This window comes from Cynoglossus semilaevis, chromosome 10 (genome assembly GCF_000523025.1).
Source record: "Cynoglossus semilaevis isolate Cse_v1.0 chromosome 10, Cse_v1.0, whole genome shotgun sequence".
NCBI lineage: Eukaryota > Metazoa > Chordata > Actinopteri > Pleuronectiformes > Cynoglossidae > Cynoglossus > Cynoglossus semilaevis.
This window is the reverse complement of record NC_024316.1, coordinates 16495931-16514496: the sequence shown is the minus strand read 5'-3', so window position 1 is coordinate 16514496 and position 18566 is coordinate 16495931. Positions and strand designations below refer to the sequence as shown.

Sequence of the window (18566 nt, the reverse complement as noted above, 5' to 3'; positions counted from 1 at the left end):
TGGGAAAAAAGAAAAATGTTTAAAGGAAGCTAAAGCTAATGCTCTGAGGTCATCGGCCTCAACATGTGAATCATAACAACTGGTCATAAAAATTAAGAGTTTTGTTTAAACCATGAGTCTAAGACTTTGTCTGTACAGACACACAGGAGTTCATTCATCTTATATAACAGTCCGACTGTTATCAGAGTCTCAGTGTACAGAGTGTTTCAGCCTGAGTCTGGACACTTACATCAGTGATGACTCGTAGTTTCTTTATGTAGGTGGCCTCCGTGTGCAGTAGCTCCCATATTGCTTCCTGGTGGTGGAACTGGCGCCGGGTCAAAGTCTGTACATACATGGACACACACAAAGAATATAATTAAAAATAAAATAAACACACTGACAGTAAGGTAAATATAACATGAAGTTACTGTTAACAACAAAACTTTAATGATTTAATAGAAGAAATAGCAAGAGCAACTTTAGAATTTACGATGCAAAACTTGTTGAATTTAGTATTGAAATAATGTAATGTAAAACACAATACTGCAAGCACAGACACCTGAGCTAATGTTAGCAAACAGTGTATCCAGCCCAGACAGACCAGATGTTGAAGACAGTCACTGTAATTGTTCAGTGTTTGTGCTAATATTTCAATGCAACAACATACAGTATAGCATTCAGTCAGTGACATTAATTCTCAGTATTATGACAATTGTTGATGTCTTTTCTTGATATGTCTTAATACAGTGTGTGTTTTCTCATTACAGGTCCAGGACAGATAAACATGTTCCTCCATTAACCTAAATAACTTCAAGGAAATGGAAATCCTCAGGAATGTTCCAGGAGAACATCAACAGTGTGATTACAGGGACCATGTCCGGAAACAGTGAGTGCTGCAGTTTGTAAATGTCTTATGCAACAAAGCACCAGGTTTAAACGTGCGGGACAAAGTGCTACGAGCAGCAGAGCACTGCTATCGCTAATTAGCGGCGTACACATTAACAAGCACATGACTTGAAATGTGACAGTGGAGCAATAAACCCGTTTGTTACCATCACTTTGGGGCAAAGAGCCGTCGGGGAATAGTGTGGCCTTAGGTAAACAGTAAGGAAGTCAAAGGCAGGTGCCGGGAAACAGGATGTGAGCGTGAACGTCAGTAACATGAGAGCAGAGGATATTCATGTTGAAATGAATACATGCTCACAAGAGGAATGGATCACGGTGGGTGTTTTTACTGTGGTCATTATGATGTTTTTGGAAACACAGGTGGGCAGCAGCAATCCTCTTAGGACAATCTTAAAAATAATATATATACAATATACAGTAACATGAGAGCAGAGGATATTCATGTTGAAATGAATACATGCTCACAAGAGGAATGGATCACGGTGGGTGTTTTTACTGTGGTCATTATGATGTTTTTGGAAACACAGGTGGGCAGCAGCAATCCTCTTAGGACAATCTTAAAAATAATATATATACAGTATACAGTATATATATATGCATATATACTGTATATATATTATTTTAAAATGTATGTATTTTTAAGGATGTGGAATTAATATATATTTATTAGGGATGTCCGATATCCACTTTTTGCCAATTTCAGACTTAATTTCTGACTTAATGTTTTGATACCAATATATGGTTTTATCACATATCTCCTGTTGTGTAATTAACACATTACCTAGTTTTATTGTAATGTGATGTGAATCTCCTACTATATCAGAGTCAGACTAAGGACTGATTGTTTGCGTAATACGTGTGTGTGCATGTGTCGGCGTAACGCACCTCCGGGTTGTCCAGCAGTGACTGCCAGCTCTCCTCCAGTGTCAGGTTGGTCTCCTCCTCTTCCTCCTCCTCCTCCTCCTCCTCCTCCCAGGAGTCCTGGTGGAAGGCGAGCTGCCGTGGCACTTTGGGCAGGCCGTACAACGTGTAGGAGTGCAGTTTACTCTGGAGCTGCTCCAGACGGTCCACCTCCTGACATGATTACAGAAAGAAGCCTAATCAGTTTCAACAAACTCGACAGCACGGCAGCGAGAGAGGATGTGGAGTTGAACGTCTCCTACTGTCCTCCTCGCTGCAGCTGTGTCTCGTTACAAACACACGTTTGGTTCAAGCAGTCGATGTATTAGCATAGAACTCTGGACTCAATGGCGCCTTCAGTCTTAAATATAAATGCGGCAGCCTTTCAGGTCTTTGTCTGAGCCGACAGCCCTTATGTAATTATGAAAATGAGCTTTGTGCATTGAGACCTTCCGGACAATAGGGGGCAGATTGAGGAGGGGAGGAGTTTCGGAGGAGACAGTTTTAAAAGCAATGATTCGCATCTTTATTATAGTGACTCAGTAATTGGTAAACAAAGAAAACAGGGCAGAGAACGATCAAAACTTAATATATAAAAGCCACTAATCCTAAAGTGAATATATTTATACAGAGCGAGTTCAAATTATTGCTGGTTTTCAAAAGTCAATGACCAGAGGGAGACTGACAGTCGTTTAACCCGTTAAGTGCAGAGGCTTTTAAAGGTCCAGGTCCCAGTGGAGGATCTGTGGCCCTGAGGGGCTGAAGGAAACACAGAGGGTGAATAGAGACGAGCTGAGGGCTGACAGGTGACTGACAGATACTGTCTCCATCAGACATCTGCTACTGTGCAGGATGTGACCTCAGGAGGAGCCACACAATGTGTGGGTGTGACGGCAGACAAAGAAAGTGGATTGTTGTCGTTGGAAAAACCTTTTTGATTGAGAAGAAAGATTTGACATTTTGTGCTAATTTGCGGACTTCAAAGTGCTGCCGTAGGTGGACATGCCTGACTGTCTCTGTGTCCAGAGTGACAATGTCCTCTGGATCCTCCATCTAACCCTCTGTCTCTGTCTACTTCTTGAGAAAGAAGGAAATTCTAGAAGATTTTTTAAAATAGATCTCAGTGAACATTTGTTTTTTTTATTCCACTCCATCATTTCCAGAGCTGATGCTGGCAGGAAAAGTGTGTGAGCCAAGCAGTCAGGAGACTTGGGAGGGGAAATGATCTCACCAAGACTGGGGGGGCGGGGGGGCGGGGGTCGGCCCTCTGACCTCCTTCCAGTGCTGCCTGCTACTGTATTATTACTGTGTTTATTTCTTGTACATTTTCGTTATCTGAGTCTTGTCTGGACAAATCACAGTCACTTTTCCAACACAAAAGCATACTGGTTGTCATGAGCGCCCCCTGCTTGAGCTGAGCATGGCAACGGGCATAATGAGGGGGGCAAGGCTTAGTTTGTTTTGTTTTATAAAAAGATTGAGAGTCATAAAATCCTCTGTTAAGATTCTACAATACGTTTTGTTTTATAAAAAGAATGAGAGTCAAAAAATCCTCTGTTAAGATTCTACAATACATCAACCAAAGATAATTGTCATAAAAAGAAGATGCTCTGTTCTGATTGGCTGTACCTTTCCAAAGGGCCCCGCTCCAGTGCTGGAGCTGAAGAAGCCGCTGAAGCGACTGGCAGCGCGATTCTTCCAGCTGTCAGGACCAGCCCCGACACTGGGCAGCGAGCCACTGATCTGACCCAGAGCATCCGGGGTTGGAATATTCGTCTCCCCGAGGTACTCTGTCATGTTCTTCCTCCGTCGAGCTTGACCCTGAGGAACAAACAAAAAGAAAAGAGAAAGATTTAGCCCCGGCGCAAGGGAAGAACAGAAGGAAACCAACGAGAAAACGAAACTCAAGCAGATGTGATTGACGGGGGATTATTATCCCGACTCCTTGGTGTGTAAAACAAAAAAAAAGTTTCCAGTATGACGGATGCAGAGAGACAATGAAGGAGAAAGAAATGCACAAGGACGGGACAAACAGGAAATCAGAGGGGAATTCTTCGTCAAGGATGACATCAGTGGGACCGTTAAGGCCATCCTTATGGTCAGACGCACAAACAGGAGGGGGAAGGACGGCCACTTCCTCACACAGAACGCTCATTACATCATAAGAAACCGGCCAATGTTTTTTCATAAGAACACACAGCTCGAGTTGGACATCACCCCCCCCCCCACGCCCCCTCTCCCTCCCTCCTTCCATTGTTACCCTGTCAGCAGGACCCTGCTGTGGACCCTCACTCGGGCAATCTCTGTCCATTTACGAGCGTGGCTAAAGCAAACAAACAGCGGCCACCTCAATATCTGAGGAAGCAGTTGTTTTTGTCGTTAGTGTCAGTGGTGAGGAATCTGCTGGTGGTGGAGACTTGATGAGGGTCAAGCCGCCGACCCCCTCCACCCCCCCAATCCTCCCCAATTGCCCCTCACCACTTCAAACAGCAACTCACTTACATTCCAGGACACTGACACTGTTTCTGAAACTGAGAGGCCGTTGCAGTGGAATTTTCTTTAACTGATCACCTCCCAACACAAACACACATAATCTAATCAAAACACTTATCTAGACACAGTGACATCATCTGAGAATGTTGGTCACAGTTTGTGCCGCTTCCACAGAAGGCTTCGCACAGACCTGTGAGGTTGAATTAATTGCAATTCCTCTCATTTATTTTAGAACACCAACATTAATATCATTATCTGAACACATTAACGGGAATAACATGGAAATATTCTGGATATTTTCCCTATAGAAATATGAAATTGAAATTATCAGAACAAATTATCCTAACGAGAATAACATGGAAATATTCTGGTTATTTTCCCTATAGAAATATGAAATTGAAAAATTAATAGGATGGATTAACAAATGTAAATTTTCTGTTGAATGAATCACAGGATAGCAGTGGATTAACTACAACTAATCATGAATAATTGTGATGGAAAATAATCACAATTAATCGTGATTAATCTACAATTTAATTTTCTGTATATAATAATAGCAGGTATAGGCGTGTGTTTCACACCTGTTGTTGCTTGTAACGAACCCAAATGATGGAATATTTTGTGTCAATTTTGACCGCCCTAATATTTTTATGTAAAAAGAAAAAAAAAATATCTGCTGTGCCGTGGGTGACACTTACACTCCTATCTTATTCCATTTTTTATTCCATTTACCGGTAACTTCTGATAACTTCCAGCCTCACTCAGGCTGGAGTTCCTGATCCACCAATCAGAGGCTGCGCTCGGCAGACTATACATACATAGAGAAACTGTTTACACAGCTTTGCGGGAGTAAATCAAACTAAAACATGGGTGTGACCCACCCAGGAGTATGAGAGTGTAGGAAAGCTCTCCCACAGCTTTCAACAGACAACAAGCAGTAACTGTACCCACAACCAAAACATTTCAGTATTCCCAGAATACCCGAGACAAGTACACGCTCAACCTGTAAATATTATAAAACGTCAAATTGTGCTGCTTCACACGGGCCTCCATTTAAGGATAAATGATGCCCAGACTTGTAGCACCGCTACAACAGAGCACAGAGCTCAGGGTGGACTCAAGTGTGTGTGTACTGGCTTACATAACAAGACAGTAAATCTTGGTGGGGGGTTCGAGCAAGTCTAGAAAAAGCTCTGGATTCTTTTATCCGAAATAAATAACTGCAGCGATATAAAAGGAACTCCGACAAAGTTGAAAGCGCAGGGGGGTTGGGTCTGTTTTGGAGGGTTTCAGTGGGAAAATCTGGTCCAAATGTTCAAACACACAGACACACACACACACACACACCAGTATCAGGAAGTGTTTAGACTCCACTGACAAACAGGGGAAGCCTGGACCTCTGTGCGGCTGTCTGAAGAATAATGTCTTAACGGCTACCAACGAGTGAGGATTGAAGAAGTCTGTATGTGTCAACAACAGGATGTAAAAGAATTATAAATCTATTTCTGTCATAGTGGGGGAAATAAACCTTTTCAAGCCATTTAAGGCTACTCAATAAAGTCAGGTCTGTATTACAAATAAATACATTTAAATACGTTTCTAATACATGTGTCTAAATGTGAGAACAGCTAATGTTAAATATACTGTACTTTTGCTACAAAGAAATCTTTTTATTCCTAGCTATGTTAGCAAAAGACAAAACTGGCTAAAGTGGGGAAAAAACAAATTAATAATTCCATTAAAGAGACATTATCTAAGTAAACCAAAATAGGTTTCTGGGATTGCTATTACCTCATGTTTGATAGAATATGGCCAGAGAAACTGTAATAAAATAGTTTTATAGTAGGCATGACTCTTAAAGGGAAAATAAAAACAGTTAACTGTTTTATATCAAGCTATTTTAGCAGAATGCTAACTTAGCTACAGAAAGACAGATGAAATTATTACCTATATAAGTGTCTAAAGTGTCTGAATAAAACTACTTTTCTCATGTGCCCATAAATGGAAACACAACTAACTTTTGTAACAAAAGAAAATACAAAACTATTTTTTCAAAGCTGTGGAACAGAAGTCTGAGAAACAAATAAATACATTTACTTTTGTTACAGAAACAAAAAAACAAAATCTCTTTTCTGAGTATTTTTAGCAACATGCTACACTAGATGACGTTTATAAGTACAAGTAATTACAACCGCATTTAGGAAAAAACAGTTTCCCACCACGTTAGCAGTGCTCACCATCGAAGCCAGGGGCATGTCAAAGGTAACAAAAACCATCCTCATCCTTCAGTGGGATTCATACATGGCAGCCCGTCCTGGAGCCAGCTACTGCTCTCTCAGCCTCACGCCTCTCTCCTCTACTGACTTCTTCACACTCACACTCCGGCTTGTGTTCACCATCCAAACTGATGAAGCCTAGACGGTCCCAGTGACAGCCCTGACACTTCCCAACAAGAGGGGAGCCTCTGGATGAACTTTGTCCCAGCCTGACTACAGAGAGTGGTGTCCGTCCGGCTGCCGCGTCCTGCCGTGCCCGACCTGAGCTTCTATTTGAAACTGAACTGATGTGTGTTCTGTGCTGCCGTCCGACCAGTGAGGCTCTCAGTTTGCTTGCATTTCATACAGGCACTGGTCTGAAGTCATAGCAACCAGGAAGATCCTGCTTCATTGTGCTGGGCAGGAAGGAGGAGGTCGGCCCAGTGCGGGAGAAGGAGGCTGATGTGAATATTTGGAGGTGGAGTCAGAGTGACAGCTTGTATGGAGCTGATGGTTCAAACACAAACACACGCACGCACGCACACACACACACCCTGGTGTTTGTAGTTATGCCAAAAATCTCTCAAGAAACAAAACTGACCGCCTTTTACACACTTTCTTTTTCTTTTCTCCAAATAAAGCTACACAGACTGTTCCAGTAATAAAACCAGGAAAATTACACCGTGACTGGAAATGAATAGAGATTTTTTTAAAAACTAATGTGGAATTTGATCCATTATTTCTTAATGTTATCTTAAAGAACAGTCTGGAAATCTCCGAACAATGCATGGAGAGCTGGTCAAAACAAGGAAAGCAATGGCCCGATAATGGCCAAACAGGAAATTCCTTTTGTTTGCTTTTTTGTTTCAGCACATTTAATGGGCTGCTCATGTCCAGTAGATAAGGAACAAAACTAACTCCTCCAGAAATAGGAGTGGAACAACTCAGCACAGTCAATACTGACAAAAAAAAATTGGCGAATGTGGCATATAAAATACAAGGTGCAGCCATTTGTCATATTTTTTTTATTTTATTTTTACATCTGTTTCCTATTCAGATATTTTTATGTATTCTATAGCAAATATTAGTAGAATTAATTTGTTATTTTAAAAAAAATTCTATTATAGAATATTTTTAATTTTTTTTTTTAAAAATATTATTAGAATTAATTTATTATTTAAAAAAATGTTTTTCTATTATAGAATATTTTTAATTATTTTTTTTTAATTCTTGTATTTTATTAACTTCTCTGTATCTAATTATTAATGGATTTTTGCTTTGGAAGCAAATGGCTGCAATTATGCCATTGAATACCATATTTTTGTTAGTTTTTAAAGTATATTTTAGGTGTGATTATGATTTCATTATATAACTGTAAACCTTTATCTATGTTTTAAAAAACATTTTTCTGAATTTCCTGCATCTGTTCTTTGTAACCTAAAAAAAAAGATGTCAATGACACATAAATGCTCTGATTAGTGGACAATGGAAATTAGGTCAACATAATAAGTGCCTTCAGCCGTGACTGTTCCAGTAACTGGAGTTGGTTTTAATAAGTCAAACCAGTCCAACATGAGTTCAGGTAAAGAACCCATCTGACTGTAAACACCGTCTGCTCAGGTTTCTGTTCTAACTGATGATGTTTACTGGGTTTCCCCCCCGTGCCTCCTGTGTAAACCTGTCAGTCCAGGAAGAGGGCATCAAGGTCCAGTGACGGCCCCTGGATGTGGGAACTCCAGCTAGTGTGAGGGGAGGGGAGTGGGGGGTGGGGGGCGGCCACCGGGTTAATGATATCAAACCCTGTGTGCACTTTATCTTATCACCCTGTTCACTGGCAGTAACCTTGGCCTGGGGGGCGGAGGGGGTGCACAGGGGGTGGAGGCCACCAGGTTCCCTCTCTGACCCACAGCTACCGCTTTCATGTTGGCTCAGTGATAACAGCTCCCCTTGATCAGGTGGGTTGATTAACGATGGGAAAACAACGCGACACTGACTTTCCTGAGAGCGTGCACACACACACACAGGACACACACACAAGCGCAGGACACACATGTACACGTCTACGTCATGTGTTCAAACCAGGAAAAAGAAACTTAGAGGAAAACCCCTCGGTGGTCTACACATGGGGCGTGTTTCAAGGCCACTCTAGTTCCAATAATAAAGGCCCGCGGCACCAGCGGCACCAGCGGCGGCAGTGACACAAACACAACGCTCAGTCTGGGGTGAGACAGCAGGGTGTTCAAAACAAAGCTTCCTCCACTGAACTCCCATTGGCTGCCATCACCAACATCTGACCTGCGTTCAACAGAGCAGGTCACAATCATCAACTGACTGTAGATAACATCAGAGGATCATTTATATTAGAGTAATTTAATTAAATTAGTCTGAACTTTTATCTAACAAAATGTAAAGATAAAAATATTATCCTTATCTGTTGTATCAAATATAAAATGTCTATTAGCATTAAAGATTATACCCTAAAATATTTAAGCATTTTCCATCATGAGTGATTAGATTTTCATACAGAGATGGAAAAATTGGCCAGTGATAAACAATGACTGACATAAAATCGTCACGTCTCTGTTCTTGCCATGTTCATTTTCTAGTAGGTTTGTTGTTTGAGATTTTACTGCAGAGTGAAGCCAATGAAACCAAACATAGATTGAGATTAATTTTGTAAAGTAATACTGAAAAATGCATTTTAAAAATAGCACAAAGCTAACTCAAAGCTAACTGTTTTTGCTAAATGGAAGAGCTGAAAATACCAACATTAGCAATTGGAATTTTTTAACAATAACAGAAAGACATTTGGTCTAAAAAAGTGCAAAAAAAATACTTTTTTGATGCACTTATTGCATTCGACCACAGATATATTACATTTGCTGTAACAGAGGAGCAAAGAAACTCAACATATTTTTTTGCTATAAAAGTCCATTCACATTGATGGTGACAGTGATGCACACAGTCAGGTCCATGAACCTCTCTCTCACCTGACAGTCATTGGATGTTGGTCTGTTGTCTACAGGAAGAGACTCAGGAATCTCAGAGTCCACTTGCAGCAGGTCCCAGCTGCGCCAGGACGACAGACGTCCAAAACGAACCATTTTTTCCCCCACACTCAGAAAAATTATCCAAAATCTTCCACCAAAAACGATGCAAAAAATAAATAAAAGATCAACAAAAATCCATATCTAAAAAGCTTCAAAAAGAGTCACTCATCACTTCCTCTTTGCTGTCCTTCAGTGAGTGTGAGTGGCAGCGTGAGCCTGTGGACACTATCTCTGTGGGCCAACGGTCACACTGTTAACTACCTTAAAGGTGTGTTCCACCAACTGTCACCTTTACCTCCAGGCCTCAGAGGGAAGTCCTTCTCTGCAGTACACAGTCACACACTAACACACACCTCCTCAGTCTGTTGTGTCTGTAGCTCCGCCCACACCATATGATGAATTAACCAACGTCTGGCTTATATTACCTGTTCAGGGAACAGCATATAGTCAGCATATAGAACTCACACTTCGTCATCAGGTCTAGACGTCTCACTCACAGTTCACACGTCGCTTCGGAAACCAGAATATATTCATTTGAAATAAAACGAGACAACTTAATCTTATTAGATTGAAAATATCAAGAAAATCGAAAATTTAGTTACAAAATCAAAAGTCAGTGGTTCTCAAACTATGGTACGTACACCACGTGGTGGTTCGTCTGCTTTCTCTAGCGGTATACAAGAGAATGAGACTTTTATTTTTTTTTAAAGTGATACAGTAGTTTGTAAGAAATTTTGGAGAGAAAAAAAAGAAAATGAGAAATTTGGAAAAAAAAATGTAATTACTATGAAGCTTTTTCATGATCTATGAATAAACATAGATCATGTTAGAATGAAGCTACTGAGTTTCATGTTGAGAAATTAAAAATAAGAAAAATCCACGGTTGGCTAAAGTGAACTCACTGATCTTTGCACCTGTGTGTGTGTCGTAGCAGTCGTGAATACATTTCTTATCTACGTCTGCAGTACTGTATTTTTAAGCCATACTGGTAATACTTAATATGGTAATTACTAAATATTTTCAGAAACAGTATGTAGTGTAATTTACTGAAACAGATATTCAGAATAAAGTCATTTTTTCCATCCAATTTGAACAGTAAATTCCCAGCCTGGTATCAACATCAACATCTAACTAACACTGAGGCCAAAGACCTTATCAAGTCAACGACTGATACTTTTCACTCTATTACCAAACTCTACTGACTGTGGCGTCAAACACTTCCAGCTCCTCACATCTATTGTGCCGCCGACGGCCCGTGTGACTGTGGCTGATTCAGCCATTGTCATTTAAAGTGGCTCTGTGTTCACTCAACAACTGTCCCCCCATTGTTGTGCTGTAAGAGGGGTCAGAAAGTGAGCGTAGAGGCGGCAGCAGGAGGTGACAGTCTGGCTGTGACTCACACTGTCCTCACTGTTATAATGAGGTAAGACAAAAAAAAAACAAAACATGTATGACCTGGTTTATGTGTAGAAGGAAATAAATAATGACTGCTCTTTTCTTCCTGATTCCAACACGTATGAAGCGACTGCTGCCAAAGCCTTACTGTGTTTTTAGGTCACGACACAGACGGCCAGAACACAAAAACAAGTGTGCTCTCTGTACCACTGTATGTGTATATGTGTGTGTGTGTATTCAGTCTTGAAGTCATTCTGCAGCGTTTGTCAGCTGTTTCCCCAAACTCTGGCGCCTCGTCTATTATAAAAACATCAAGCTAACAAATCCACTGCCTAACTCAGCTCTCATTTCCCAGGAGTCTCTGCTTCGTTTTTAGAAATAAATGCAGAAACTCACGACTGTTTTTATTCTCAGACGTAGTCGTCTGATGAATCTGTTAAACGTTAACGGTCGGCTTCGTGGTAGAAAATGACGGAAAACTATTCCGCAATCAGGATTCCTGCGGCCAGAAGACGGCAGTGGTTTATTTTATCCGACCAAACACGTTAAACTTAAAGATCTTTCTCTTAAAGACACCAATTAAAAAAAAAAATCACCATATTGTCAATTTACGCGGCATACGGAACTCTGGATCTCATTGGATTTAAATTTAGATTTGAACATTTAAAACCATATTATAATTACATACATGTAAACATTACATCTACAGTATTTTCTTCTTCTGCCAATTTTGCTCTGTCATTTTCAATGTCTTGCAGGAGCTTTTTTTGCTTGGTCTTAACCCTGTTGTATTTCAGCTTTTGTCATAATATCCAAAACATTTGAGAAAATAAAGCCTCTGCATCAGAGGCGGGAAAACTGAGTCACTTAATTGACCATATATGGATCAAACCCTCTGTCATTTACCTCACTGTAGAAACTGTAGATGGACCTGTATAATAATAAAATGTCAAGCTGACTGAGCAGGAACAAAGATCAAGTGCAGGCGTCGTGTGATTCCAGTAAATCACACGCTGCCAGGTTGTTACGTTACATTTATGAGAGGACGGGCTCGTAAACGTCACACGGTTTCTCTTTTCAGGTAAGTAATAAAGATAGACAGGAATCTGCAGAGTTTGTATCAAAAAGTACCTGGGATTCAGGCAGGTTGACAGGTTTTTGATGCCCCCATGAGAAAAGTTTTGCTTTTGCTTCACGATGACATCACTACTGACAGGAAAAAAAAAAAAAAAAGGCCCTGAAGATGAACAAACACCACTATCACAGCAGGTCCAACTGGTTTACAGCGACAGCCGCACACAAAGGAAGAAAAGCCTCGGATGATGACACCGAGACACACTTCTAAGTTAATTGCTTCGGGTCATTTAAATTAAGTATAAAACGAGCCGTGAAGCTCTAATGGATGTCATGTTCATCAACGTGTTTCTTGTTCTCCAGTGTCACATGTTGATTCAGGTCCAAAGTTAGAGTTTCAGTGAATGTGAAGCAAAGGTTATTTGATATGCTGATGATATTGTACTTAGAAGAATGCAGTATTGGCAGACTGTTCAATGTCTGAGAAGGACTCAAGAGCTGGGATGCCTTTATGGGAACTATCAGCAGGGTTTGGAATGTTCGTCTGACCAATCAGAACCCTTGGCCGAGTCTGCCCATTGTAAAACAATCAATCCACATCATCAAAGCCTCTCTACAACAGAGTCACAATGCTTCCAGGAACTATAAAGTCCAACACGCACGCAATAACAAACTCTAAATACTCAAAATAATTTAAACAAAAATTTTCCTCTATACCAGTGGTTCTCAATTGTTTTCTGTCATGCCAACCCCTCGGCCCACACCCCCGTAAATTGAAATACTATTGAGAACCTGATAACATGTATATTTTCATCTGTACAAACCACTGTATGAGTTGCTGCCACCTAGTGACTGGAGGCTTGTTTTCATTCAAGCATTACAGCAGCGGTACACTTATGTCCAGCCCCTCACGTCCCTCCTGGCACCTCACCATGGGCCCCCAGGAGGGCCCGCCCCACTATTTAAGTATTTGATACAACTGCTCTGTACCAAAAAAAGAAAAACAGGGCCTGGATACGCTTCCTACACCAAACCATATAGAATAATAATACAAATTCCATAAAAAGTACTCACAAGTGGATTTTTGATCGGTGTGTACATGTACATGCACACATGCATATATAAATATAAACATATTGTCTCCATTCTGCAAGTTAACATCTGTTAAACCAGGTTGTTAGGTACAAAGGTCAGACTGAGGTTGTGGTTTAACCTCTTGCCTCACACACAAATAGGGGTGAGGGTGAAGGGGTGAGGTTAAAGGTTACTGCCTCCACTCCTCTTTTTTTTTTTAACAAAATAACATCCTTGTCTTTTCCATTTTTAACCACATTCCCTTTATACTCTTCTCATGCCTCTGGTTTTGGCTGATGTTGAGTTAAGCTTCAGAGAGATTAATAGTAGTAGTAGTAGTAGTAGTAGTAGTAGTTGTTGTAGTATTGTTCTTGTTTTTTGGGTTTTTTTGCATACAAACAGTGAGACACACCGACACAGACACACATTGTTTTCACACTCACTTTCACACCTTCTTCACTTTTTGGTGTCTAATTATCATTATCCTCAATCAACATATGATCAGACTGTGGAATAAAAACACTAACACACACACACACACACACACACACACACACACAAAGGCCATCATTTCAACCACAATCTTGTACTTTCTCAAGATGCCTCCGAGTTACAAACTCACACAGCACACCACTGCCCCCTTGAGGACTAAATGATACACTGCCATCTCCGGAATCACCACTGCAGCCTTAACTAACAAGAGGAAAACCAAACGACTTAATGACACCCGTGGAATAAAACACACACCCATGTCAATTTCACCTGCATGATTATTATACTTAGTGCTAAAAGGTTGAATCGTTTTCCTTGCCCGGGGCAACAACAACACTCAACACAGACTGGTCTGTTTACAGTCACGTCTACGTGGCTTCAGCTGCATCATAAGTGTGTAATGACGACATCAACATGAGGTGACACACACAGATATGAACAGCTTTCGTCGCTGCCTTGATGCTACAACCGACTGCTAACAGTTGGTGTCAATGCCGCCACGTGAACTTGATGACTGTGTACATTCAGAGGCTCAGGCAGCTGAGAGCAGCAGAATCCTGCAGGCCTCCGTCATACCCTGGGCCAGAACCAAAACAAAACAAAACATTCATTTCCTGCAGGGACAGGAAGCTCTCGGGTTGCGCAACGTGTTCCTGATCGAGCTCATCAGGCATGCCAGAGCCAAGGGCTCCGTTGGCAGCGCGGCGAAAAAATGGGCAAGTGCGAACACGATCAGAACGGCACAGCGAGAGAGAGAAAGAGACGTGACACTGCTATCACCAGACCGAGGAGGAAGTCCAAAAAAAAAAAAAAAGGTTCTGGAGTTTGTGTCGAGCAGACGTGATTAGCGGATAATGAGGTCATGATGTGATTACCATGAGACACACGCTCAAGGCATCATGGGAGTAACGGGGGATGAGGTGAAGTTATGGAAAGTTGTTAAAGGTGTGGCAACACTGAGAGTCACAGGGCGTGTGTGTGTGTGTGTGTGTGTGTGGTTTTCAGGCCTGCTGTATTTCACTTTGATGCGTCTGGCAGACAGTTTTTCGTGTCACGTCATGAGCTGCAGCATCATATGAAATTCAGCCGGAGGCCACTTACCAACAGATCTATGCTTTCTCTGCGTCCCAGAGACCCATGCTCCACCCTCTCACTGCCCGGGGTGAGGATGTAGGGGCTCTGAACCCCTGAGGGCTTCATGTTGGGGAGGCTGAGCGACCGCATGTCCTTCACTCCCTGTTCCACCTTCAGCTCATCACCAGGTCGGGCTACGACGGAATAAAAAAACAAAAACAAAGCGGTTACAAAATTAGAAAATGTATTAAAAAAATTACATACAATTATAGACATGTTTATACATACACTGTGTCCCCTCCTTTTTTCACTGTTTCTGCTTGTCTATATAAAAACGAATTTAAAGAGAAGCTCATTCTATCAATTTGATAGTGTTTGAAGCCCAGTCCCCGACCCTGAGGTTTCCTTTAAGAAAAGTGTGCCTTGTTAATGAATTATACATTATTATATATGAATATATTAAAAAATATATATTACATATATACACATATATATTTATTTATTTATTATTTATTAAAGATGTATTTATTTAGTCCTGCAAACAGAACTTCTTCTAATTTTTTGTCAATTACTTCCACCACTTCCAAAGTACATTCCAGGAATAATTGAATCATTGTTTGACTTATTCTCTTTGACTTTTTGAAGCACCCACAGCGTCAGATGAAATTGGAAAGAAAGACAAACATGCAGATACTGAAGCTCGGTTTAAGTTCGTGCACATTCTGCAGACAGAGGTGAGTTCAACCGATGCAGCAAAGACGTTAAACAAAATTAGCCAGGTACAACTCTTCACCACGTTCAACATACATTTGTAATAAACAGCTGCATACATGTCGATGCGACCCGACGCGGCAGAGCCAGTGTGTTTAGACATAAAACAGAGCCCCAGACGTCACGTGACCGAACAGCTGTTGACTGTTTGCCCTAAAACCCCGAGTGTCATCAGACTGTGCGCAACTCCAGAGTGTGGTTAAGAGGTGCAAGTGGAGTGGGAGACAATTTCCAAAGCTAACCACCGGAGCGGATTAGTCATGGAATGGGATCTGTTTCAACACGGGCTGAAACGGGGCTTTGATGCAAAAACTGGAGCGTACGTGTAAACGCAGAGGAAAGACACGCTACAGTTTCCAATAACTTTTGCAAAAACATCCAGCGTATCAGTGACACAGACCGCTCTCTGTCCCTCCTTATCTGCAACAGTAGCCAGAAGGGAAACTGGCCGACACCATCTGTCCTGCTCAGGCATTATACAAAAGCAGCAGGAAATGGTGTGGTGTCCAAAAAGAGATTTGGGATACGTCATAAATTCCGCGACAGATTTACAAAGCAAATAGTTGTCCTGCCCAACACCTAGGTATGTTAGCATTTGTTTGTTTAAATTAATTGTTGCTGTTATTCCAGCTATCTTTGTCACTTTTAGCATCTTAGTGCGTTAGTGCAAACCCTGTAGAGAGAGTCTCAGAGCAGTTGAATAAGATCTTTGTGTATGTCTTTCTTCAATTCCTGCAAGTAGTATAGCGTTGTGTTCAACTAAACAGGCCCATGTTTCACACTGAGTAAATTCCCTAGGGTATTTTCTGTAGAAGTTTCTGCTACTATAGCTATAAGGACGACTGACAACAAATTAAATGAGCTAAATACAAATGGTGCAAATGGCTTTTTTTTTTACCTTTGACTTTGAGGTAGTGTCCTCCAAAACGGTAAGCCTCGAAGTTCAGTGACAAAGGTGTGTTGGACTGGTCCAGGAACAGGTCGACCCGGGACAACTCAATGCCGTTCCTTTCAAACACTGGCCCCAGCACCTCTCTGATGACATGTCACGAAGACAAAAAAAAGAGCAACCTGTCAGATGGGCAGCTGAGGTTTGCAGTTCTCATCACACTCGGTCGATACATTCCCCGTCCTGTCTCACCTCAGTGTTTTCTTTTTCATAGCAGGTACGATCTCTGTGTTGATGTCCACGTTCAGGTCAAACTTGAGGCTGAAGCACTCCTTACTGGGGTCCTGCAGGGAAACACACAGGCAGAGTTAGTTTGTACAGGTGCCAGAGTCCTGCTGTAAAAGTGAGCATGTTCCCTGGTGATCCACTAGGGGGCTCCTTCAGGCTGCACAGCTCAGATATAAGGCAACCTGGGAGATACTTTTACCGAACATCACTGGGGCAAAGACCAAGGACTTCAGTGTTTTAATATATTACACTTTGTTTAAAAAAAAAATTCAGTTATGGGAGACAATCATTGATCCCAAAACAGATTGACCACATGTTTCCAGCCGTGTTTGTTTAATGACTTACGTCAGTGTGTCGCCTCCGTGGCTTCTTCTTCACCAACTTCAGTCCTCCAGTTTTACGATCCCTGCACACAAATTATTACGTTTTCATGACATAAAACATCAATGTATGTTTGAATTTTAAAACATCAAAAATAGACATTTCATGTCTCTGGATGAGAACCGTTCCTGACAGAGATCAGAAACACAGAACACTATGATGACATAATCCGAGGTTTACTGACCCACGGTCATTACTCCCCTCCTCCTCTTCCTCTAGGTCCGAGTGGGGTCGGGTGCGTGGGGGACAGGAGCGCGTGGACACGTTTCGAGCCAGGATGGAGGCTAAAGGTTAAGAAACACAACAGTCATTCTTTCTGCTGAAAATCAGTGGCTAAAAGTCATGTTCATGTTTAAGATTTCTGTCTCCTAACTTAGTATATATATACTTAGTATTATAGGAGAAAAAAAAGCAATAAAATTCTCCTTTTTTTACTTTGACTTTTCTGATGAGTTAGTCTCATGAAACGTAAACATAAAACAAGAGGTTCCAGTTTTTTCTCTTGTACAACTGCTCTCGCCTTATAACAAACTTTAGCGTAACATTGCTAACATTTAGCTAAATATGAAAGTTGATCCAAGTCATTTTTCTATGATAAAAGTAAACAAGAATATGACTGAATACTGGGTATAACGAGTAAAAAACTACTAAAAATGTGTGATATTGCAAACTGCTGCCCGATAGCAGCTAATTAAAGCTGAGCTTCAACGAGGTTTAATACACTCTACTCCTATAGAAGCAACACAAGAAATAAAAAAAAAAAATTTGACAATCTCACATCATGGAACACGTCACATAAAATGCTTAATTCCTGACAGTTTATTTAATGAAATTTCAGACGAAGCTGGTCTCATCTGATAATCAGCTCACGAAAAACTGCTGGACACAAGAGACCAATCAAACCACGTTAGCAGCAGAGCTTGATAATAATCCACTGACACTCGTTAACAGACTGTGACAAGTAAAACAAACGAGTTTAAGTCCACATAAAATCAAAAGAATGTTGACAGTGACCTGTGTATTATCTTACAGTGACAGAGTGAAAGCAAAAAAACCTCAAAGGTCGATAGAATAAAGACCTTTTTCCTTATTAAGACAAGACTGAAAAAAAGAAATGAAACGTTCTTGACATTAACACAGTGAAGGAGGCAGTGGGTATGACATCATCGTCAGAGGAAAGAATACCAAATACAGACAAAAAAAGAGAGTCTACCTTGAGGCTGTAAGTCAAATCGAGGGTGCCGGTCAAAGTGCATGTTGTCCGAGTTCTCTGAATGACAGCGCGAGTCACATGACTCACACAGATGAAGGGGGCCTTTGCTGTTCAGGTCTTGGCAGTCTGGGTGGTGGCAAACCTGGGTGCAGAAATAAATACAGAGGGAGGGGGGAGAAAAGAAAAGAAAGTCAGGTCAACATAAGTCCCCGGAGTTTTCAGCGTTATAAACAAAAACATGTTTAAAGGTCGGGTCCATACAGAAAAGGGCAAAACAGTCACACGCAGTGGAGAATAAACAGCCCCCCCCTCACTATTGTTTCCACCAC

The 18566-nt window shown here is 41.2% G+C and overlaps 1 protein-coding gene across 1 annotated transcript in view; it reads right to left on the bottom strand.

Moving 5' to 3' along the window:
• The window catches only part of plekhg5b (pleckstrin homology domain containing, family G (with RhoGef domain) member 5b), a 66329-nt gene that overhangs the window by 5759 nt on the left and 42004 nt on the right, over positions 1–18566 (bottom strand). Inside the window, 9 exon segments of the mRNA XM_025059149.1 lie at positions 185–325; positions 1774–1962; positions 3418–3609; positions 14723–14889; positions 16365–16501; positions 16608–16699; positions 16989–17049; positions 17209–17308; positions 18238–18379. Coding sequence (XP_024914917.1) covers positions 185–325; positions 1774–1962; positions 3418–3609; positions 14723–14889; positions 16365–16501; positions 16608–16699; positions 16989–17049; positions 17209–17308; positions 18238–18379 — 1221 coding nt within the window.